Source organism: Bombina bombina, chromosome 5, assembly GCF_027579735.1.
Source record: "Bombina bombina isolate aBomBom1 chromosome 5, aBomBom1.pri, whole genome shotgun sequence".
NCBI lineage: Eukaryota > Metazoa > Chordata > Amphibia > Anura > Bombinatoridae > Bombina > Bombina bombina.
The window spans coordinates 331,661,655-331,688,437 of NC_069503.1; the positions used below are offsets into that span (position 1 = coordinate 331,661,655).

The 26,783-nt window shown below is 35.0% G+C and overlaps 1 protein-coding gene across 2 annotated transcripts in view; it reads right to left on the reverse strand.

Moving 5' to 3' along the window:
- The window catches only part of SNX13 (sorting nexin 13), an 882,412-nt gene extending 856,381 nt beyond the window's left edge, over positions 1-26,031 (reverse strand). The window contains exon 1 of one of the 2 annotated variants that reach the window (XM_053714126.1): positions 25,798-26,031. In XM_053714126.1, the coding sequence (XP_053570101.1) occupies positions 25,798-25,809 (12 nt within the window). In that variant the 5' untranslated portion in view covers positions 25,810-26,031. The remainder of the gene's footprint in view (positions 1-25,797) is intronic. The other variant, XM_053714125.1, reaches the window with a different exon arrangement.
- Between the last annotated feature and the right edge of the window lie 752 nt (positions 26,032-26,783).

Genomic DNA, 26,783 nt, shown 5'->3' on the forward strand with positions numbered 1-26,783 from the left:
TAAACCCCAACAGATCCAAATCTTGGTCCCTCAACGCTAGTATATTACAGGATGCTTTGGTCTCACAAAAGATCAGGGAACACATAGTAGACTTCATAAGACATAATACAGGCAGCACGCCTAACCCATCCTTTGTATGGGGAGCGCTAAAAGCTTATATAAGAGGCAGTCTAATAACTGAATCCAGCAAACGTGACAAACAAAACAAAGCCAAACTTGCACAACTACAGTCAGAAGCTAATATAATAAGGTCTCAATTCACTGCCAACACTAGTAGAAAAAAGAGAGCAGAATTAAAAACTATAAACTATGAGATAGATAGATTACTAAATAAAGAAGCGGCTAGGTCCATCAAGCAGATAGACACTCACGATTACATATACGGAAACAAGCCCGACAAAATGTTAGCTAATAAGCTCAAAGAAATAACCAGAAACACTACAGTCCCACAACTCCAATTACCGGACAATAGGAGCACCAATGACCCCCTACAAATTGCTAACACCTTTGCAGAATTCTACCAAAAACTTTACAACCTTCCCACAAGCCAAGGAGCTCCCGATAGACCCAACAATCTGAATACATTTTTAGACTTGAATCATCTCCCTAAGATCACTGAGGAGGAGAGAGATAGTCTGAACGCCCCTATTGCTGAGGCTGAAGTAAAGCATACCATAAAAAATCTGAAAAGCTCTAAAACACCTGGTCCGGATGGATACTCTGGCATTTTTTACAAATTATTCTTAGAGGAACTAGCGCCCCTGCTTTCGCAAATGTTTAATTCTATAATGCAAAAAAATGAAATTCCCAAAGAAATGCTCATGGCCAGAATAGCGGTTATTCCGAAACCTGGTAAGAATTTGCAACATTGCCAAAATTATAGACCTATATCATTAATTAATCAAGACATTAAAATCCTCACAAAAATTTTGGCAAACAGGCTTAATCCCATCCTGGGGAGGCTAATCCATCCGGACCAGGTGGGCTTTATAATAAATAGGGAGGCCCCAGATAACACGCGCAAAATTATTGACCTGATTAATATAGCCACTGTTGAAAAAACGCCTTCTCTGTTCCTTTCCTTGGATGCAGAGAAGGCGTTTGATAGAATTAATTGGAATTACATGTTCACGGTTCTAGAGAAAACAGGTATCACAGGAAACTTCCGTGATGCTCTGGCTATACTGTATTCCCACCCCTCGGCCTTTGTCAAACTCTCGGGGTACCAATCCAAGCTAATACAAATTAGGAACTAGAATAGGCAAAAAAACCATGAGCAGGCATCGAAGGGATGGGGGGTTGGGCCTCCCACACTTGGTCTCTTATTACTATTCGGCCCGCATGGCTCAAACGATACACTGGATTAATGACACAAAACGACCCGTGTGGACACAGATTGAATCACAAATAATGAACACAGATCAGATTTCTAGATTACTTTGGACCCCAAAAAAATATAATCACTCTTCACTATATAAATATGTAGCGATAGCTCATACGATTTTCCTATGGAACAAATTAACTGTCAAGTACCCCCTAATACAAGATAAATCAAAACTAATACCTTTAGTTTTACCACAAACCCTAATAGACTCACATACACAAAAGGAATGGGCCAATAAAGGCTTATATAGAATTGCGGATGTGTACATAGATGAAGGCTTTATTTCATTTGAACAATATCGTGACTTAGACCCCAATGACAGAAATATTTGGTATCATTACCTACAGCTTAAATCCAGAACAAGAGCGGTGACAGATCTCGCTAAATTGCCACTAAGCACAACCTTTGAATCATTATGCTTAACTAGAGAGCTGACATTTGGTACAATCTCAACACTATACCCTATATTTAATAACTCCCCTAGAGAGAGTAAACCTCCAAACATATTGAAATGGGAACGGGACCTGAATAAGACCTGGTCCTTAGAAACATGGAAGTCTAATCTAGCCCAGGGCCTCTCTTTCTCGCATAATGCCACTTTAAAAGAAAACTACCTCAAGGTGGCTTTCCAGTGGTATTTTTATCCAACCAGATTCGGAGGTTCTGACGAACCCTCCCTGAATCCATGCTACAGAGGGTGTATTGAGAGAGGAACGTACATACACATGTGGTGGGAGTGTTGCAGAGCGAAAGAAATTTGGGAGAAAACCTCAGAGCTTCTCAGCAAAATCTTTCACAAACCTATTACACTATCTCCTGAACATGCTCTTTTGCACTTCCCTATCCCCAGCATACTAAAACAACACCAAAAACTAGCTAGGACCATTTGTACAGTAGTTAGGATCTGCATTGCACAACACTGGAAATCCAACCCTCCAAACTTTACCTTTATTGAAAGGAAAATAACCCATCACTATGAGATGGCAAGCTTAGCAGCAGAGAACCTGAACACTAAAGATGCTTTCATTATACAATGGGAACCATTCATTATGTACCAAGAGGCTAGGAGAAAGGTAGATGCTGAGACCTTACAAAATTAACCCACTCATTTAGGCCAATTCAAGAGAGAGCCGGGACCGAATGCTAACCATAGTTCACAACCATCAGGCGGACAGGATCTGTCCCTGTTCCCGCTTAATTAATGATCTTAGATTCGGCACTATACCCTGTAAATGAACAATATTGAAACTATACTAAATGCCTCATTGTGATTGACTGTACATGCCAAATTATGTTATGTAATGTTTTATTTTCTTATGGAATTGTTAAAGGAAAAAAAAAAAAAAAGAGAATAAGAAAAATTCAATAAAACTTTTTTCAAAATAAAACAAGTTTACAAGCAATATAAAAAAAGTTACTGCGCCTTTAAGAAACACAAATTTTCCCAAATTTTGAAATAACAGTGAAAAAATGCAGTTACACTAATGAAATTTTTACAGTGTATGTAATAAGTTAGCAGAGCATTGCACCCACTTGCAAATGGATGATTAACCCCTTAATACCAAAAACGGAATAACAAATGACAAAAACGTTTTTTAAACAGTCACAACAACTGCCACAGCTCTACTGTGGCTTTTTACCTCCCTCAATACGACTTTTGAAGCCTTTTGAGCCCTTCAGAGAAGTCCTGGATCATGCAGGAAGAAGCTGGATGTCTGTGTCTGTAATTTTTGCTGTGCAAAAAAACGCCAAAATAGGCCCCTCCCACTCATATTACAACAGTGGGAAGCCTCAGGGAACTGTTTCTAGGCAAAATTCAAGCCAGCCATGTGGAAAAAACTAGACTCCAATAAGTTTTATCACCAAACATATGTAAAAAACGATTAAACATGCCAGCAAACGTTTTAAAATACACTTTTATAAAAGAGTATGTATCTCTATTAATAAGCCTGATACCAGTCGCTATCACTGCATTTAAGGCTTTACTTATATTACTTCGGTATCAGCAGTATTTTCTAGCAAATTCCATCCCTAGAAAAATATTTTAACTGCACATACCTTATTGCAGGAAAACCTGCACGCTATTCCCCCTCTGAAGTTACCTCACTCCTCAGAATATGTGAGAACAGCAAAGGATCTTAGTTACTTCTGCTAAGATCATAGAAAACGCAGGCAGATTCTTCTTCTAAATACTGCCTGAGATAAACAGTACAATCCGGTACCATTTAAAAATAACAAACTTTTGATTGAAGAAATAAACTAAGTAGAAAACACCACAGTCCTCTTACGACCTCCATCTTAGTTGAGAGTTGCAAGAGAATGACTGGATATGGCAGTGAGGGGAGGAGCTATATAGCAGCTCTGCTGTGGGTGATCCTCTTGCAACTTCCTGTTGGGAAGGAGAATATCCCACAAGTAATGGATGATCCGTGGACTGGATACACTTAACAAGAGAAAACATAATAAAATGTAATAGCAGGGAATGGGAAGCTGAAATGAAACTCCTGATTTAGATTGAATGCACAATATAAAAATAAAACCATTCCAATTTATTCCTTTTATCAAAATAGCTATTTCACTTTTATTTTAATTTTCAAAATTATAAACTATCTGAATCACAAAAGATTTATTTTTATTTATAGGTCTGTGACGTACAGGGTATAACCAATCCTGCAACTATGACCAGTTTGTCACAGAAAGGGTTAACCGGCCAGTTTGTCACATACTAGCCACTGCAGGCAAGTCAGTGACTTAGTTCAGTGGGTGCAAGGGTTAATACACACTATCGTCTGTACTAGACCCAAGAAATGCCCAAACTCCCCTTTAATGCCTCCCACACTAAACTATCTCTGCTGCCTCCAGTTTAAGAATATGGGAAATCCTCAAGAGAAACCCAGACTAACAGATTAAGAAAATCCCCAAAACACAATTTGGCAAAAACCAATCTAAAAACACAATACTATTATTACTAGTCTCTTTGATAATATGGTTCAAATATTAGACAAAGGATTTTTTTTTTTTATAATGGAACATTTATTAGGAACAAAAAACAAAAAGTCACAGTGCATTTATATAAAATAAAAAATAGAGTTAAAGGGACAGCCTACTGGGAAATTGTTATCGTTTAAAAAGATAGATGATCCCTTTTTTACCCATTCCCCAGTTTTGCATAACCAACACAGTTATATTAATATACTTTATACCCCTGTGATTACCTTGTATCTAAGCCTCTGCCGACTGCCCACTTATTTCAGTTCTTTTGATAGACTTGCAATTTAGCCAATCTATGCTAACTCAAATAACTCCACAGGAGTGAGCACAAAGTTATCTATATAGCACATATGAACTACCACTGCCTAGCTGTTAAAAACTGCTAATATAAGTGGCGCCTTCAACAGATTAGAAGTCAGTTTATGAGCCTACCTAGGTTTAGCTTTCAAAAAAGAATACAAAAAACAAAGCAAATCTTATGATAAAAGTAAAATTGGCAAGTTGTTTAAAATTACATGCACATATCAATCATGACTGTCACTTTAAACATAACTACACACAAACGGCAAAAGTTTTTTTTGTTTAAATTAAAAAAAGGTGTAAGATACAGAACCTTATACTGTAGTATCTTAGATATCTGTCCCAAGGGAGCTTGTTAAGGAAAGAAGGTCACTTACGTCCCATGTAGAATAAGAAAGTTTCAAGTTCACCAAAATATTTTATAAAGTAATCTCAGGTTGCTAACTCTGCCCCTTTTGGGAAGTCACACAGAGGAGTCTGGGATGCACTTTTACAAGGGTCCATAAAACTTATTTAACCTAATTTAGCTAAAAATATGTATTGCATTATATTTTTTATTCAGGTGCTGCTAACACAGAAACTCTATAATGGACCATACAGGAAATATTATCAGAATTATTCTGGTACAAAATATTATAAGTTTAGTGTAAGAGATGTTTTAAATACATAATATTTAGAGGGGGGGGGGAATCTGATTTGATTCTTCTCCGATTCATCCAATTTACTCCTACTATTCATTTTTCTTTGTTCTCTTGCTATCTTTATTTAAAAAGCAGGAATTTAAAGCTTAGGAGCAAGCCCATTTTAGGTTCAGCACCCTGGATAGCGCTTGCGTATTGGTGGCTACATTTAGCAAACCAATAAGCAAGCATAACCCAGGTTCTGAACCAAAAATGGGCCAGCTCTTAAAGTTTTTTTTTGTTTGTTTTTGTTTTGTTTTTTTAAAAAGTATAGTTTTACTTCATTGTTTTCAGACTCCTAACCAAGCCCAAAGATTTATAAGTATACTAATGTATACCTATTTCAGCTTGCTCCTGTCTGTGCAAAGAGTTGTTTCATATGAAGAGGAAGGGGGAGTGTCTTCTCTTTTTGGTATACAACCACTTTCAGTGGGTGTTCCAATTAACCTTTTCAACATTGCTAATCTGGGCGCTTCTAAGTAAGTTTTTAAACTTTTTTTATACTTTATTGTTATATCAGTATGTGCATATTATTCTTTATAGTAGTGTCTATTACATACAGTTAAATGAAAATGGGTGTATACTGTCCCTTTAAGCATTTCATTCCTGCTTTTTAAATAAAGATAGCAAGAGAACAAAGAAAAATTGATAATAGGAGTAAATTAGAAAGTTGCTTAAAATTGCATGCTCTATCTGAATCATGAAAGAAAAATGTGGATTTAGTGTCCCTTTAATTGACCTCAGGGCAACAGGTCTCTGGGTGTATGTACTTCCATTTTGCTCAGGGGAAAAGTAGAAACTATGACAGGAAGTCCGTTTTTTTATTATTATTTTTTTTTTAATAACAGTGAAATACTCATCTAAAAAAAAAAAGAAACCCCTCACTGCCTAAAATCATGAGGTCTTCATGAAAATGTCCATTTATATTAAAAAAAAAAAAAAAAAAGGGAGGTCATAAAAACCAGTGCATATACATTTCTCAATGTCAAATATAATATGGTCTCTAGTTTTGCAACAGGGAAAACTATATTAAAATATGCTTTTTAAAAGGGATACTGAACCCAAATGTTTTCTTTCATGATTCAGATAGCGCATGCAATTTTAACTTTCTAATTTACTCCTATTATCAAATTTTCTTTGTTCTTTTGCTATCTTTATTTGAAAAAGCAGGAATGTAAGCATAGGACCCAGCCCATTTTTGGTTCAGAACCCTGGATAGTGCTTGCTGATTGGGGGCTACATTTAGCATATCAAATGGCACCAAATATTTTCTGGAAGTTCGTTAAAAGAGAAAACAGGTCGCTAATAATGGGTCAACAAAACGTGGGGTGAAAAATAAAAGAATAAATCAATTTTAAATTGACAAAAATAGTGAGTAAGTGCTTGTTACATGGCGTGAAATCATCTAAATAAAGAAATGGGAAAAATAACTTGTGGGGATGTATTTGGATATAATTAATATCAGGAAATTATTGCTCATATAACAAGCAAACCCAAAAAGGTACCAGTTAAAATTTGCTTTCAGTTTATTACATATAACTTTATATATTGATTTATAGCACTTCTAAAATTTGCTCGTGTTACGGATGGAAAAAATATATATATATGTCCACTGTGAACAAGCTGAACACACCTGTGCTGACTAAGATTAACTGATTGTTATTAATAAGATATGTCATTTCTATAAATTCTACACAGTATTTTCACATAATCTAACCTGCTATTAATGCAGCAGATTGTCAAACAGGATATGTTAGTTTGCAAATCATTTACATCATACTGTGACCTTTTAACAAATACATTTTTTAACGATAGCTTATCTTTGATTCAGCAATTTAAAGGCCTAACTTAAAAACAATTTAGAAACATACAAATCCCTGATGATTTTTAAGAAATTAAAAAATACCATATGGCTTATAACTTCAGCCTAATTATGCATTAAAGGGCTTAATTATCTATTGAAATTAACTTAGTGAGAAGTTTTGTGGCATTCTTTAAAGGGACAGTCTAGGCCAAAATAAACTTTCATGATTCAGATAGAGAATGTAATTTTAAACAATTTTCCAATTTACTTTTATCACCAATTTTGCTTTGTTAGTTGAAAGCTAAACCTAGGATGTTCATATGCTAATTTCTAAGCCCTTGAAGTCCACCTCTTCTCTCAGGGCATTGACAGTTTTTCACCACTAGAGGGTGTTAGTTCATGTGTGCCATATAAATAACACTGCGCTCACGCACGTGAAGTTCCAGTGTGCCAGTTTTGATTGGCTAAAATGGATGTCTGTTAAAAGAACTGAAATAAGGGGGCAGTTTGTAGAGGCTTAGATACAGGATAATCACTGAGGTAAAAAGTATATTTATAACTGTGTTAGTTATGCTAAACTAGAGTATGAGTAATAAAAGGGATTATCTATCTTTTTAAACAATAACAATTCTGGTGTAGACTGTCCCTTTATAGGAACACTGAACCCATTTTTTTTTCCTTTTGTGATTCAGATAGAGCATGCAATTTTAAGCAACTTTCTAATTTACTTCTATAATCAAATTTTCTTCAATCTCTTGGTATCTTTACTTGAAATGCACAAATGTAAGTTTAGATGCCAGCCCATTTTTGGTGAACAACCTGGTTTGTTCTTGCTGATTGAGGGATACATTCATCCACCAATAGAAAAGTGATGTCCAGAGTCTGAACCAAAAAAAGCTTAAACGCATTCTTTTTCAAATAAAGATAGCAAGAGAACGAAGAAAAATTGATAATAGCAGTAAACTAGAAAGTTGCTTAAAATTGCCTGCTCTATCTGAATCATGAAAGAAAAAATTTGGGTTCAGTGTCCCTTTAAAAAGGTCAAAAAAGTTATTAACAATGACAAGATTTTAAAAAAAATAACACTACCTTAAAGGGCCAATGTACACTCAAAAAATGTTTATATATTAGGAAATAAGGACAATAAGCAAAATATATGATCCCATTGGCATAAAAAATAAACATTTGGATAATATATTTTTATTGCAAAATATCCAATGTGGCGTGTTCAAAGCAATGCGGCAGAGCAATCCTGCCTGTAAGCACACCCCCAGGCCAATAGTGGATAACATGCTAATAGTTTATTTACGCCCACATTTAGTGTGCATATGTGACACTTAATGTGAACGTGCTGTTATATACTTTATATATACCCTAATATCTAAACTCATACTCCAACATAACTGCATGCAAAGTTGAAGTGGCAGCTCCCGGCATGGATCGAAGCTGGAAGAGCATCAGCCGTTGATGCAAAACGGTAGCATCACACAACGTGTCTTAGCGCTGTAGTAGTTACAATGCAGCAGATCCCACCTCGCTTTAACAGCTGGGATCTGCTGCATTGTAACTACTCCAGCGCTAAGACACGTTGTGTGATGCTACCTTTTTGCATCAACGGCTGATGCTCTTCCAGCTTAGACCTAAAACTGTGCCAGGCCATCCTTTTGAAGTCAAAGTTACTTAAGAAAGAGATGTGCAGCCAGTCGTAAACAAGCTTTTATTGGGCTTGTCACATAGTTCACATTATCCCTGATGTCATCAGGGAATCCCGACATGCGCACTGCTTTAGAACACACAGGGAGTAAGCAGGCTATGGAAAGGGAGCGTGCAGGCTATGGCTTATGTTCGTATTTCACCAGGCAACCCTGGTTTGGCAAGTATATTGTAAAAACGGGATCTTTACTTTATAAAAAAATATATACATACACGCTTCTACGAACATAGCACATTAGATGGCATATATTACATTGCATACTAAAAAGGATAGCCCCTTAAAAAAACGGGTGTATAATGTCACTTTAAGCTAAATCTCTCCAAAACGGAGCTCCTTATTGTCCTTCATCCAAAACTCCTACCCTCCCCCCAACTTTCCGTTTATAATAAAATCACTACACCAACCCTGCATGTCTGATGTCTTTGGGTCACACTTGACTCAGATCTCTCTTTTCTCCTCCTTCACCTTAAAAACCATCTCCAAAATTAGCCACCTCTTCACACAAAACACAACTAAGACTTTAATCCACTTTCTCATCATTTCCCACCTTGACTATTGCAACTCCATCCTCTCCGGCCTCCCTAGCTACCATCTATCTCCCTTACAATCCATAATAAATGCCTGTGCCAGGCTTATCTTTCGTACACATCACTCTTCATCTGCTGCACCTCTCTGCCAGTCCCTTCACGGACTTCCTCTAACCTCCAGAATAAAACATAAAATCCTGACTAACTTTTAAAGCTCTCAATAACACTGCTCCACCCTATATCTCCAACCTAGTCTCTAGATACTCTCCCTCTCGTCCCCTTCTCTCTTCTCATGTCCTTCTTCTCTCCTCCTCTCTCGTTACCGCCTCACAATCCCGTCTACAAGACTTCTCCAGACTGGCCCCTATTTTGTGGAACTCTCTGCCTCGCTCCACAAGACTCTCCCCTAGTTTTGAAAGTTCCAAGCGCTCCTTAATGACTCCACTGTTCAGGGATGCATATAATATACATTAGCGGTTTCTTATTTCAGTTCCTCTCCTTCTTTAGTTATACCTTTAAACTTCCTTAGTAAGTATACGAGCCTAGCTGCTTTGTAGATCACCTTCATGAGAGCTGATGTACAACAGTAAAAGTCTTGGCAGGGCCCTCTATACCTTTATCTGCCACAATTGTTACCTTGCATTAGGACCCATACTTTTAGCACTGCGGAATCTGTTGGCATTCTACAAATAACTGATAATAATGATATTTTTTTTATAAGTTCAATATTTAAAATTACTACATTTTTTTTATTAAAAAAAATTGACAGCAAGATGTCAACATCATAAAAGGTAAAGTTTGGCCATTTGAAACTATAACATATTTTAGTCAAAAATCGTGGCAAAGCTGGGGTCAGTTTAATACAAGCAAAGGCCACCATCAGGGAGAGATTTCAATGAGTCTGCAGTATTCTTACCATTGAGCAGGAAGATATCAGCAGAAAGAACCTCCCTAATTGACCGCATGGCTCAAGGCACTGCCCACTTGTTCCACCATGTTGAGGTTTGATATTAAACTTAAATTAACCCCTGCTTTGCTGCTGTCAACAACATATTAATATTTCAAATGTGCTTTGTAATGTCAAACATCTTACTAACAACATTTTAGTAGAAGATATAATCTCCTACTAAAATGTTCTGTTTATAATCCAAGCTTTCACAAATCTCCAATATGCTGGAAAATTATTAGAATGGAAAAACTAAAATACAAAGATTAAAAAGGACTACTCAATGCAGTAGAATTGCATAATTTAAAAAAGTGCATACTAAAAAGACGTTGATTTAAAATAAGCAGTAGATTTTTTTTCTGTTAAATTTATCTTTCCGGCCCCCTGTATCACGTGACAGACATGAGCCAATTCCAGACTAGTATACATATACCCTGTCAGATTGTGCACATGCTCAGTAGGATCGTGTTCCCCAGAAAGTGTGTATATAAAAAGATTGTGCAAAATTCGATAATGGAAGTAAATTTTAAAGTGTCTTAAAACTGCATGCTCTTTCTGAATCATAAAAGTTTATATTGACTTGAGTGTACCTTTAAGAAACATCTTCTCTTTTTTTAATACTTTACTGAGTCAGTGGGATGGAAGATGCAAGCAACTTTCTAAATTAAGAGAATTCAGAACACTGTGACTTGAGAAATCAACTGACAAGTCAGGTTCTAAAAATATCCGTCTACTTTCAATTTGCTTAGTAACCAAAAGATTATAAAGAAATCACAAAGCTTAAATTGCATGACACACAGACATTTATGTTAACTATTCTTTAATGAAAAGGTATGAATTAAATACAAATTTTCTTTACCCAGTTACATGTAAGTATTAGGTTTCTCGTGTAAAAATGTAAATTGCCACATAGGTTAAAACAGTAAACCATACATTCAAAAAATAATGTATCCGAAAATAATATTCGTCATTAATTTCACTTGTTTATTCATATTGTATTTTTAAGTTGTTTCCTTCAATTTTAACAATTTATCCTATATATTTATGATATATAAATAAATATTAATTATTCACATTATAAAGAGATTTGTAATATAAAGTGGGGTGGAAAAATATTGTTAAACTTTACCAGTTAGGGGGAAAAAGGTGACTAGTCCACTCTGTGTTAGAGGGACTGCATGCAATTTTAAACAACTTTCCAATTTACTTTTATTATGAAATTTGCTTTGTTCTCTTTGTATTCTTAGTTGAAAGTTAAACCTAGGTAGGCTCATATACTAATTTCTAAGCCCTTGAAGGCCACCTCTTATCTGAATGCATTTGACAGTTTTTCACACCTAGAAGACATCAGTTCATGTGTGCCATAAAGATAACATTGTGGTCACGCCCGTGGAGTTACTTATGAGAGGGCACCGATTGGCTAAAATGAAAGCCTGCAAAAACAACTGAAATAAGGGGGCAGTCTGCAGAAGCTTAGATACAAGGTAATGACAGAGGTAAAAAGTGTATTAATATAACTGTGTTGGTTATGCAAAACTGGGGAATGAGTAATAAAAGGGATTAGCCATCTTTTTCAACAACAACAATTCTCGAGTAGTCTGTCCCTTTAAAACATAAGAAAATATATAGTTTCTTACTCATCCACTTAAATTTCTCACTAGTCTAGAACTTGTGAAGATTTACATACAATATATATATATATATATATATATATATATATATATATATATATATATATATATACATATACACACACACACATATACATATACACACATACATACATACACAAAATACATTGGAACACGTATCTTACAGCACACTAGCACAGATTTAAGTTTCCGCTTACCAATCAGAACCTGTAAAATCGGTAGTAGTTAAAAAGGGACATAAAACCCGAATTTTTTCCTTTCACGATTCAGATAGAGCATACAATTGTATGCTTTCCAATTTACTTCTATTAAATTTGCTTCATTCTCTTGATATCCTTTGTAGAAAGGTGCCTGAATGCTAGCTGAGCACATCCAGTGAGCCAATAACAAAAATCGACACAAGATAGCCAATCAGCAGCTAGCTCCCAGTAGTGCATTGCTACTCCTGAGCCTACCTATGCATGTTTTTCAGCAAAGGATACCAAATAAACAAAGCAAATGAGATAATAGCATGTGACAAACACTTTTTTCAAGTTAAATATGTCATGAAAGAAAAGACTTGGGTTTTATGTCCCTTTAAAACAAACCCAATAATAGAGACTTTTAATTACAAAAGAGAGGCCAAGCAATGATTTATCATCTGCTAAAAATATTGATTTGCATGAATACTAGACCCACTCAAGATTTTTTGTTCACATAAAAAAAAATAAAAAAAAGTTATCTTCCAATAATTATATTTCCTTATAAATGTATGTCAAAATATTTTCCACAATTATTTTATTTTAAGTATACCTCTAAGCAAGGGGTAGACAATAGACCAAAGTCTAAATCCAAAAACTCTGTACAACAATACAGAAAAGCAAACTGCAGCTAACTAATACATGTATGAGAAATGTAAACTTAAGACCTCAAATAATGATCAGCATTATACACAAATTGCCTACATACACGCACACATGACAGTAGTACTCTGCTAGAAAATCTTATTGCAAGTTAAAAACAGGATACATAAACTTGGCAACAATATCTAGTGTTGAAGGAAGAACACAGGAGAATGGTTTGGTGACTAATGTAGACTACAAAGTCAGTTGAGTTGAACATATCTTTTCATTCAAAAGCATTGGTTTTATAAACAAGTGATATGTTTGTACTGCAATGTTCTATGTTATCATTTCTTCTTGTGCCATAAAAACAAAGATATGATGATTGCAGATTCACTATTGCAACTATTATAAAACAGCATTAATAATAAATCCGATGGCCATCAGAACAAAGTAACAAATTCTATAATATCCCAGTAGAGTTCTAAAGTGGGTTTTCATTCTAGTTTTGCAGCTTGTACTACTTGATTGTTTGCAGCAAATCAATATTATGTTCGTTATTCCTGGCAACGGCTATGGAAAGTAGAAACTACAGACGAGCATAAACAGCAGCATATGCACACACATACTCATAAATCATATTAAAGGGACACTGAAGTCAAAATTAAACTTTCATGATTCAGAAAAAAATATGCAATTTTAAACAACTTTCCAATTTACTTCTATAAATCAATTTTTATATGCACACTCTGAGGCACCAGCTCCTACTGAGCATGTGCAAGTGTTCACATTCCATATATATTTGATTGGAAGACGGCTATCACATGATACAGGAGGAGGGGTTAAGGAAGAATTATGAAGTTTGTCAGAAAAAAAAAAAAAAAAGATGTACTGCACATTTGAAATTAGGAGTAAGTGTCACTGCATTGTCTTTTTATTATAAATGTGTTGATTATGCAATTCTACTGTATTTAGTGGTCCTTTAAATCCATTACGTGATAGTATAGTGGGGGATCCCATGCCTTGAATGAATTAACTGTAATAACTACCTTAATTTCAGTTTTAGTGTACTATCATAAGTAGGTAGACTGTGATCCAATTACCTAATCTCCGTTTCCAGGATCATGCTTTATTCTTGCAAATCCTACAACATCCTGTGCATTAACTACTGGTTGTGGTTACATAGAGTTGTGTACAAATGAGTGTGGAAATAAGTCCACACTTATTTTCTTGCACACTCCTTCAAGCATCCAGTCGCCAGTTTCTTCTTTACTAGGTTGGACTCACAAGGACAGGTGGATAAACATTTACACAAAGATAGTAATGTAGTTTAGTATTTTTTTATTATACTGTCAAGCAGCACAATTTAGCCAACAACAATTGCACCCACATTTACAGTCCTTAAAGGGACAGTCAACACTTCCGTTAACATTATTTGATATAGAAAAATAAAAACTGAAGATCTGCCTGCACTATACCCCTTCTGCCTTGCCGCCTTGCTTCTGTACTAATCACTGTCGCTAACTTCTCTAATACCGGGTAAATATGTCAGCCAAACTCCCCCCACCATTGCGTAGCTGCCTTCTTCAAATGATCAGCAAATCAGAATCCAATCCTCAGTCAGAAATTGCACGCGCTTGCAATTTCTGACCGAGGATTGGATTCTGATTTGCTAATCATTTGAAGAAGAAGGAAGCTACGTAACGGTGGGGGGAGTTCGGCTGCCATATTTACCCGGTATTAGAGAAGTTAGCGACAGTGATTAGTACAGAAGCAAGGCGGCAAGGCAGAAGGGGTATAGTGCAGGCGGATCTTCGGTTTTTATTTTTCTATATCAAATAATGTTAACGGAAGTGTTGACTGTCCCTTTAAAAATAAAATAATATGGAGGTATACATCATTGTTACATATGTGGGATATAATAGATACTTAATGTGTGCGCTACAGTTCACAAGACACAGAGCACTTATATCAACGAGTTGGTATATACTATCTATGGAGAATCGAGAAGAACTCTGCAGATGAAGATTAGTGTCTGGCAAGCATGGACATTTCAATAACTTCACAGGTAATGGGACAAGGAATGGCTTTATGAGTCTGCTCACATTTACTATGACCAATTCAAGTATATAATTACCTTTCGTGTCTCTCTTATATTTAGAGAACATGACTTCATAGAAAAGGAAGACTGTCCTTTAATATAAAAACTAGGACTGTATATTAGCCACAAACCCTTACAAATGTTTTTTAAAAGCCAATTGAAAGATAATAAAATATGTTCCAAGAAACATTTTTTTTTTAATGTCTTCAGTACTAGGAGTTTGAGAAATGTTTCTATTGCTTGAAGTCAGAGACATTTTTTAAAATTCTGTTAAATATCCACTTGTACTTCATTCCTGAGTGTAATATTAAGAAAACTATATATTGTATTCAAAATCATCAATTCAGCTTCCATTTAATTCCTTTATAACTACAATTACATGAATTTATTTTTTATTGGATTAAGACATTATGCAGTGTCCAGCAGAGCAAAGGAGGTATCTGGGTGGGTGAGCAAACACTTCCAGGACTGAGTCGGACAGTGTTCTTCTATGGAGCAGGTGCGTGGAGTACAGATAAGTCACTGGTGATTCTCCAAGACTCTCCAACCAGCAGACAAGTGTTACAGGCCTGTTACATAAAAATGTAATGCTGCCTGTCAGATCACAGTATTGCTCTTCTGGGTTAGGGCTTCAAACATGACAGTGACCCACTAGACACCAGAGAATGCCCCCCTGGGGCCCCTAGGGAAACAGGGTATGTACATTGGGGGTGATTAATTGGTAGGGTGTGAAGAATATTTAAAAAAAAAAAAAAAAAAAAAGTTAGAAGTATAAGAACGTTGTGCCAACCTTCACAACCCTCCCCCACCAAAAAAGGAAGAAATAAAGAAAAAAAAAAGGGGGGGGGGGGAAATCACATCTATTTGCAGAAAGAGATGATGAACCTGCTTGACCTTATAACTACATTGTAGGACCATGTCAAATTAACACGCTTGGCACTCAGAGAGTTAATATAGTTAAAGATATAGGGCAAGATTATTATTATTATTTAACGCTCCAACTCGGCTAGAAGCATTTTGAGCACGTCGGGTAGCGCTTGTATTACAAGTTGAAAGTAAACTGTTTTCGAACAAGCACTAACCCGAAGAATGCAAAAATATTGTGCAAGTTCACGTATTCCCCCATAGAAGTCAATGAAGCAAAAAACAGTCTAAGGGGTCTATTTATCAAAGCGTCAATCTCCGTGCATTCGCCGGCGTGAATACACTCGCCAGACATCGCTGCCGCGGATCTGAATATGATCCCCTTATTTATCAAAAAAGCCGTAAAAAAAAAAAAAAAAAAAAAAAGTGCGTCAAGTACGGTGCGAAGAGCATCGGACTTTTAACTAACATCGATGACGTGATTATTCAGGTTTTTCCCAACTTTATTTATACCATTTCATTACTGTCCATGAACAAGCACATTTCTATAAAGCTAATCTTTTATTTTTCAACTGTTAATGTCCAAGAAATAAATAGAGTTATACCTCAACAAAATATCTCATAGAAAGTTATTGTTATATTGATTTGTTATACAAAAAAATATGTTATATGATACTTTCACATAAATTAATGTGTATTTGTATTTCTAGAAGACATGATACGCTTTTATCCAATTTTATTTTTATAAAATGATTAATAATGCTAGAATTTGTACATATATCTTTGCATACATACATATATACACACACACATAAAACCTGGCACTCGCCAGCAAATACTCAGTAATGTTTAAAAGCAAAACTGGGGGAAGTCTGTTACATTTGGCGCCAAAGGATATGTGTATATGTGTGTGTGTATATATATATATATATATATATATATATATATATATATATGTGTGTTATGTTAGAAATCTTTTGCAAACATATTTACATGTCCCTAAATTCCTTTTTTTGTTCTAAACAATGTTGTCTTTCATATCTCTGTGTTTATTTATACCACTATATGTATATAGTGTAAATTTATTATTATTCTGAGCAGGAACAATTGTGAATATAACATGTAATCAGGGCATCATATGCATTTATTTGCAATCAATGGATATTTTAAGAGCTGGGCCAGTTTTCTCTGTACCTGTGTAACCCCTCCTGATTGCAATGAGAGACAAATTTGTAGCATAATCCATTAAGTAGTAATGCATTTTTCATTGTTATCCCTATATCTACTAGTGCACCAAAATGTGGAGCAATAATATTGTTTGATTTAGAAAGGGTATACAATTTTAATAGAGTTTCTAATTTACTTTTATTATGTAATATGTTTCATTCTTTTGCAGTATCGAACATAAGCTTTCTGTGTTTTCAGACTCCCATTGAGTTCTAAGGCATCCGCGACCTGAAGGGTGGCGGATTGAAAGCTAGGTACGCTGTGTCGGAAAACATGCGAGCGTACCCGATATCTATATACACACATGTAAACACATATATACATGCAACAAAACATATTTTAGAAATGTATATATCTCAATGTTAAAACCCTTTGCATGCCTTTTTTTTCTTACACCTGAGACCTCATTTCTTTTAGCCCTTATAACATTTTTGTGCAATGTTTTTTATTTCAAATATTTTTTAATTTGTTGGTATTATTATGAGTAGCTGTACTTTTGATGTGTTTGGTACAACTTTTTTGTTTTGTGAAACAGTTAACCACAGTTCTTAGGACGTGGTAATCATTCGAGTACTTTCAACTTGTAATACGAGCAGCAAACCCGACACGTGCAAACACCAGCAATAAACCTCTTGACGTTTGCGCGGAATTTAGCGCTCCACTCGTAATCTGGCCCATAATTGGCTAAAATTCAGAGAAAAATAGTAGAAAGATCTTTTGTGAATTAAACTCCAATACATTTTATAATAAACAAGGCTACTGTGTCACAAAAGAAACTATAAATAAACTCAGCATAATTACCATCAAAAATAGAGCACGTGTTGTCAATATATTCTGTAATGTGTCACCGGACTTTCAAAACAGGATACAAAGTTACACAATATGTCTCATGAGATTTTTAGTAAACTAAGCTCTGCCATTTACTTGTATATTACATGCATTCAGTTTGTTAAGACAGTCTGTGAAATGTTTGCATTGCAGGACACAATGCAATATTAATTTCCTATATCCAAATATCTGTTAAAGGGACAGTAAACAATAGTAAAATAAAATGTTTACTTACAACTTTGCAATATGCGTTCATTCTTTATTTTGTCTCCTCTTCATGTCATTTAAAAAGGGAAAGTCAAGTCCAAAAAAAAAAAAAAAAAAACTTTCATATTTCAAATAGGGCATGTAATTTAAAAAAAAAACTTTCTAATTTACTTTTATCACCAATTTTGTTTTGTTCTCTTGATATTCTTAGTTGAAATCTAAACCTAGGAGGTTCATATGCTAATGTCTTAGACATTGAAGGCCGCCTCTAGTCTAAATGCATTTTGATAGTTTTTCACCACTAGAGGGCATTAGTTAATGTGTTTCATATAGAAAACATTAAGCTCATACCAGTGAATTTACCATGGAGACAGCTCTGATTGGCTAAAATGCAAGTCTGCCAAAAGAACTGAAATAAGGGGGCAGTCTGCTGAGGCTTAGATACAAGGTAATACGTGTATAATTATAACTGTGTTGGTTATGCAAAACTGGGGAATTGGTAATTAAGGGATTATCTATCTTTTAAAACAACAAAAATTCTGGTATTGACTGTCCCTTTAATTGTAATTTTCATAATTGGAAATGTAACACTGCAGACTTCCTAAGGCTAATTATCCCTTCTACATGTCCCTAGCTGACCTCATCTGATAAACTGCAAAACAATGCACTTTATACTAACATAAAGGCAGTGGTTTCCCTTGCCTTATGTAACAAGTCCGGATTGGTTCCTCCAAAAAAGCCAAGCGGAGTGGAGAGCCAACTGCAGCTGATAAAATGTTAGTTTCTTTATAAACTGTTTAAACCCTTAACGACCATGACAGAAAAATAAGCTCAATAGAAAGACCAGCAACTTAAGGGGTTAAACTTGGCTATGTTGCAAGATAACAGAAATGTCTTGTAAATGCACCGTTTTAAGTGTCCCTTTAACAACAACAACAAAACTGTATGATTTTCAAAGTCTAGCAATGGAAACCAAACAAAAATAAAGCACATGCAGTTTATTAAAATAGGTGCAGAGATTGTAGCTTGTAAACTGTGTCACAATGTGTAAAAAGTCATGTTTAAACTAGAGACACATAGCATTAGTGCAGCATTTTCAGCTGAACAGGACCTTTCCCTAGAACTGCTTTCATCCGAAACTAAGTGTTCTTCGCATGTTGCCAGTCGAATGGCATTATAAAGTGACCAGTGCCAGCAGTCTAATACGTTTCTGTTTATAAAATGTTACTTAAGCTATCCAAAGCACAAATTAATTGCATTATATAACATAACTTGTTTCAATGATAATTTGTGGCGAAAAAAATAATAGCAGCTAATTTTAGCTTAATACTTGCTTATATTTTAGCCGAATAGTCCATAAAATCAGCTGGGTGGTGTGCCCATTAAAAACGGTCCTTAGGAGAACACGGACTTTGAATTTATCACTAATTCAATAATATCAGGAAACAAGCATTAAAAGGGACAGTGTACTATAAATTTGTTTTTCCCTTAATGTATTTATAATTACTTTTTTTACCAGCTGCAGAGTATAAAATGTATAAGATTTGCTTTTTTAAGGCTTATTTGTTTATATGAATTAGCTGATTTTGTGTTTTGAAGCCACAACCTAATAAAATGGGTAGAGCTTGTAGGTATAATCAGATCTCATTACTTTATCACATTGTGTACACATATCCGCTTCATTATCTTATATCTGTCCATAAACCAATCACCAATACTTGGAGAGAACAATGGAAAATTACCATATCTCTTCTATAACCCACTGGGAGTGAAATTTCTTCTGCTGGCTGTGTTAATACAGCTTGGCCTCGTGGCCAAAAACTTTCAGGATGGGTGGGGATACCACAGGCTAAATAAACTAATTCAAATGCCAATATAAAGGTTAATGGAAATACTTGTAAACAATTGAATACACTCCAGCAGGTAAAGTGGATAATTGGGAACAAATTAAAGGGGAGAACATTTTTTATTAAACTGTCCCTTTAAGAATAATAAATTTAGCAAGTAAATTATAATAAATCAGATCATCGTATGATGAATGTAGTACTCTGAGCCATTTTCAATGGCACTTGGAGTGGGTCACATTTAGGTCATGTAGAATGGCCCAGTGTATTTTTTTTTTTTTTTTTTTTTTCAAATGTTATCCAATAGATAAAGCTGGCATACAAGTTCATATTATACTATTATTTTGGCACAGCGCTCATATAGTATTGTTTTGCCACTAGTATGTGCATTTTAAAGCTGCACAACATAAAAAAAAAATAGTCCTAAAACTACATCTAAATTATGTTATTCTCAGTAGAAAGTTAAACTGAAGGAAAGGCAGAAATATAGACTTTGGATATATCTCAAAATTAAAAAAAAAAAAAAGTGTAATAGCATTGGTGGTAATGCTCTGAATTCTGGCAGGCAAGAAAGGTGAGAAAGTTTAATTCTACAACAAAGGCGTTACATGCACAAAACAGTCTGCAGGATTTGGAGTTAACCTCTGAATGAATCTCAAATAGCATAGGAAATTATATATATATAAAAGCCTGAGATCACATTGTCTTTGTGTACTCCCATAATCACTTTTATTTAACAAAAAAATAACCTACTGAAAATGCTTATTTGTTTCTCTTTTAATTCATCTGCTGTTTCCTCTTTTATAAGTTATATGTTTCATTTAGCCCACAGCTGTCCAATAATTAACCAACAAAGATGTATCCTTTAAACCACATTGTAACTATCTACATTTTCTGTTCAATAATGCTGGTAAAATAAGAGACATTGTGATGTGCACAGAGAAAAGAGAAGGTGATTTATAAGAAGGGCTTATTTTAAGAAAACAGAAAAGTGCATGTTACCGTCTGGCTCTGAGCATAGTAATTGTCTTTATTTTTAAATAAATGGTGCAATTACAGCACATTCACTACTACTTTGTCTGCCAGGTTAGCCCCCCCCCCCCCCCCCCCCAATTAAAAATTTAAAACAATCTTTACTCAGTTGGTTAGATCAAGTTTGATCAATTGTTGTTTTCGGTAGATCTAGCATACAAAGAGAGGTATTAACAATTATTTGGAGGGGCTAACCAGTCATCAGCACCCCCCCCCCTTATAAAAAAAATTGGACAAAAATGTATTTAATTTGAGAGATATTTGTTAAATCAGGTATGATCAGCTTTTTGTTTTGTTAGATCTAACATAATTACAGAGATATTAGGTATTAAATTAGGGGGGACAAATCAAAATTTTAGTCAAAAAAAAAATTCAGGCTAATAGATATTTGTTAGATCAGGTTTGATCAAGTGTTTAATACGTTAGATCTAATAAGCTAAAGCTGGTATTAACAATTATTTGTAGGAGGGCTAACATATCAGCACCCCCTTAGTGATGGTAAACTCTCCCCTTTATAAAATCTGATCTGGAATGTAAGCGCTATTTTAGATGAAGTTTAATTCATTAGCTGTAATGAAGATGCAGTATAACTTAGTTATTAATATAGATATGAAATTCAAATACTGCATGCTCCTCCGCCCACTTCAAAAGTAACATTTTCTGTGAGCTAACAGATTGAATTGTTGTCCAATCAGCGCTCTTCCCATATGGCACTTTTGTTGTAGCTAGAGCATTGATTGGAGAGTAATTCAATCATTTAGCTGACAGGAAAATTGACTTTTGAAGTGGGTTGTGTAACGTGGGGTATTTGAATTTCATATCTATATTAATAACTAAGTTATAGCGCATCTTCATTGCACATGATGAATAAAACCCCATCTAAAATAGCGCTTACATTCCAGATCTGATTTTATAAAGGGGAGAGTTTACCATCACTTTAAGGGGAAAAAAAAAATGGATAAAAAGTTATTTAATTTGATAGATATGTGTTAAATATGGTAGGGTCAGTCAGTTGATTTGTTAGATCTAACATAATTACAGAGAAATTAGATATTAAATTAGGGGGGTGACTCCTGACAAATCAGGCTGATAGATATTTATTAGATCAGTTTAGTTCAAGTGTTTAAAATGTTAGATCTAACTTGCAAAATATGGTATTCATAATCATATCATAGTAGCTTCTTCAGCATGGGCTGTTATCTCCCATAATAAAAATTGGAAGAAAAAAAAAAAAAAAAAAAAAAAAAAAAAGTTATATAAATGATTTGAGATGATAGATTTTGATAGAAAAATACTAAAAAAAAAAAAAAATTTATATATATATATATATATATATATATATATATATATATATATATATATATATATATATATATATAATTATCTTGGGCACATTTTTCTCTGAATTTCCCTGTAGTGAAGGGATTACCAGACGAGATATTCATGATATCTTAACTAGAGCAAATTTGAAATTATCAGGCCTGTTAAGGGTCCTGAGGACTGGAGCTGGGTGACACTGGATTACAACAAAGATTCTAATATCATTAGCAACCAATACAGACATCCACGGTTTCTATTAGCTGAGTGTAACTTAAATACAACCTGTGATTATAGGTTGGCAGAGAACACAAACAATTTCGACACAAGCAAATTCACTAATAACAAAACACAAACTAATAAGGCCAGCTTAATATTTAATTAGATAGTTTAAATGTTTTCAGTCTGTGAGTATCTTTCAGGACAACCAATAAAGATAAGAGATTGCTAAGCAAACTGCATAAAATATTTAACTCTTCCAATTGTTGAACAAGAAGTCTCCTGTCATCAGTATTACAAAAAAAAAATAGCTGCAAAATGAAAACACATTTACACACAGTAAACACCTTGTAATTACAAAAAAAAAATCTGCAGTCTTCAATTCGATTAACATATCAGCAGTCAGAATATTATTAGAACAAATTAAAAGGGACACTGAACCCAAATTCATTCATTTGTAATTCAGAAAGAGCATGCAATTTGAAGCAACTTTCTAATTTACTCCTATTATCAATTTTTCTTCGTTCTCTTGCTATAATTTTTTGAAAAAGAAGGCATCTAAGTTTTTTTTTGTTTCAGTACTCTGAATAGCACTTTTTATTGGTGGATGAATTTATCCACCAATCAGCAAGGACAACCCAGGTTGTTCACCAAAAATGGGCCAGCATCTAAACTTACATTCTTGCATTTCAAATAAAGATACCAAGAGAATGAAGAAAATTTGATAATAGGAGTAAATTCGAATTTTGCATAAAATGTCATGCTCAATCTGAATCATGAAATTAAATTTTTGGGTACAGTGTCCCTTTAACATCTTGTTTGCAGTAATTGTTTTTCAATGGTCAAAATCCACCCACCATCTGCATATCAGTCTGGTTTCAACAGAAATTATAAAATAAAATCCTGCAAATTAGTGAGAGATGTGATAAAGTTAGGCTTAAAAGCCTGCCATGTGCTCTTTTAGTTTTCACGGTAGGAAAATCCTCCATTTTCAGACATAAATTACAGTAAAAAGGGGGCAAAATAATTAATGAAAAGTATTGTGAAAAGCTGTTTTATTATGCACAATTAATGCATTTATATTAATATCTCAGTGTTTACTGTCTCTGTAACCAGCAGTTATTATCTAAGACCTTGAGAAGCCATTGGCTTTACCTCTTAGTCCTGAAGAAACTGGGGCAAAAAAATTCATAGTCAGCACCTAATTAGAATATTTCTGTATGTTATGTCACTCTTCTTCCTAAAATGTACACAGCAACAATAAAGCCAGCCCAGGCATCTTTTATGAACTAATTAAACACAGCCTGAAACACATTTTTATAAAGACAAACAGATCTGTTGTTTATATTGATTGAACGTCAAAGTTTCTCAAAAAGATATATCAACAAGCTAAATAAAACAAGAACAAAACATATCGCGCTATATATATATATATATATATATATATATATATATATATATATATATATATATATATATATATATATATACATACACTTTCAATCTTTTTCTGTACTAAAAGGATTTAAGTAGTAGTCTTAAGATGCATTGCTACTCACAGCAACACATATGCTAGAATTAGACGCTGTAATAATAGTTTTATAGACTACAGCATAAGATTAGTAAACATAACAATCTTCATCAAAGACACTGTGTAGCAGAAATTCATATAAAAGCTTGTCAATTAAAGGGACATTAATCTTTATTTTTAAACATGCATCAGAAATGAATCACTTTTGCAGCATCTCAGACTATGAAAATAACACTATTTTCAGATAGAAACTATGAGAAAGGCAAGCAAAATAACGCAATACAAAGTTTCTTTTCACTGTGCATAATTGAACATTTTACAGAAAATTACATTTTAACATACAAAATAATGGTTTCTTTGGTTACAGATACAGAATGAATGTTCATATCTATACTGTAATGATCACAACACAAACACATGCTTATATAAAACTTCCTTAACATTGTTTTATATGTATGGGTGTGTTCAATCTGCTGATAATTTAGTAAATTCTGACAACACCCACGTTGAATTGTAAATGGTATACCTTTTATGAATTAGCAAGCATTGCATGCTGTAGATCAAAGTACCTATTATTTTATAATGCTTTCATACTGTAACTAAGAACTATTTTTATTTCTATTTGAAATTAATACTTCCATCACTGTTCACAGCTTTGAGCTTACCAAGTCAACATTAATGTTTGGCTTTACTCTTCTCAGTTCCTACACCTAATGTGTTTGTTACATTTACACCAATTCTCTGGCTCTAAATTCCTAGCCACGATATTGCTGTGTGGTCTATCAACTATTGCAATATTTTGCCTAAATCAAAGATGTTACTTACTTTGGCCTTATCTACCAACATTATACCTGCCATCTCTCGTACTGTATCTCAGACTTATCCATGTCAGTGTCCTGGTGGCAGTCACAATCCAGTCAGATCACCTGCTGTCAGTATCAGACTCATCCCTGTCAATCTCCCTGTGTCAGTCACAATACAGTCAGATAACCTGTTGTCAGTTTCAGACGCATCCCTGTCAATTTCCTGGTGTCAGTCTCAAACCCATCAGATCATTTGATGTCAGTCTAAGACCTACCAGATCACTTGTTACCAGCTCTCCAGACCTTTCACAATTCCTAATGTCAGTGTCACACCAGTCTCCCCTCCTGAGGTCAGTCTCAAACCTGCCCCCCTACTGAGTGCAGTCTTTTACCTGCCCCCCCCCCCACACACACACACACCACCAGGTCAGTCTCATACCTGTCCTCCCTCCTGAGCTCAGTCTCACACCTGTCGCCTACAGTAATAATCATTTCAGATATGTCCCCTCCCTTGATTGTATTAGACATGTACCATCTCCTAATGTTAATTTCAGATCTATTCCCTATGTTACTGCATTCGGACCTCTTTTTTGCTATCAAAAATATGTCGCACTCGCGTTTTCCTCAGACATGTCGCCCCTTCAGCTGCCTATATCAGACATGCCACCCCTCCTGCTGCCTATATCAGACATGCCACCCCTCCTGCTGCCTATATCAGACATGTCACCCCTCCTGCTGCCTATATCAGACATGCCACCCCTCCTGCTGCCTATATCAGACATGTCACCCCTCCTGCTGCCTATATCAGACATGTCACCCCTCCTGCTGCCTATATCAGACATGTCACCCCTCCTGCTGCCTATATCAGACATGTCACCTCCAGGTTTTGTGTAAAGTCTCCCTCAGACTTGCCCCTCTCAGACCTGTCACCTCACCTATTACCTGTCTTATACTCCCCTCTCTTGCAATTTCTCTCAGAAGTGTAATCTCCACATTCCTACTTACCTCTGGGATCATCCTTAATTCCGGCCGGATTCCTTCTCTACCCGAGCCGCATTATAAACCACTGAATAAGCGCTAGCGCTGGGCTTAGCTTCAATATTCCTAGGAGTCCTGACACTACCTGTCGCCGGTTATCAGCGGCCTCCGGTAGCTTTACAGTGTGACCCGCCCCAACCCTCCGGCCGCCTCCGGAAGAGCCGCCATATTGGGAGAGAAATAATAATATACAGCCATGGTATCAGCTAGATCCCATCCTTCTCAAGGACCTTCTGACGTCACTACAGTGCTCACATGGTACAGAGAGTATAGGCAGCAGAGGTGCGGGAGATTTAAATCTATAGCAGTGATATAGATGGATGGGGGAAAGAGTAACAAGAATACTTGTTTTTAGTGTGGTAATCTGGGATACTGATTAGAGGATTTGATTTAGAATATGTATATAGAAAATTGGAGTTTTCTTTTTACTAAAGTATACTGTTCAGAAACACGAGCACCCGAGAAACGTTTGATTTCATTATTTTATTATATATTTTTTTTTTTTGTAGATCATGGTATCTGAAATGAACTTGTTAACTATACACAAAATTGTTGTCTTTCAGGTATGTTGGATGGGGAATTATAAACCATTTTCATAGCATATTTACTGACTGTGGGACATTCAGTTTGAATGATATATTTAGAAACAAAATGACATGTTCTAATCGTTAATCAAAATGAAAAGTTTCATATTTCAGAAGGAGCAGGCCATTTTAAACCGCTTTCCAATTTACTTCTGTTATCAAATTTGCTTTGTTTTCTTGGTATCTTTTATTGAAGAGTAAAACTAGGTAGGCTCATAAGAACTCAGGAGTGTGCACGTGTCTTTAGTACTCTATGGCAGCAGTGGTTTGCAACATTATTTGTACTTTTGTTATAAAATGTTGCAAGAACACTACTGCTACAGAGTACTAAAGACATGTGCACACTCCTTAGCTCTTATGAGCCTACTT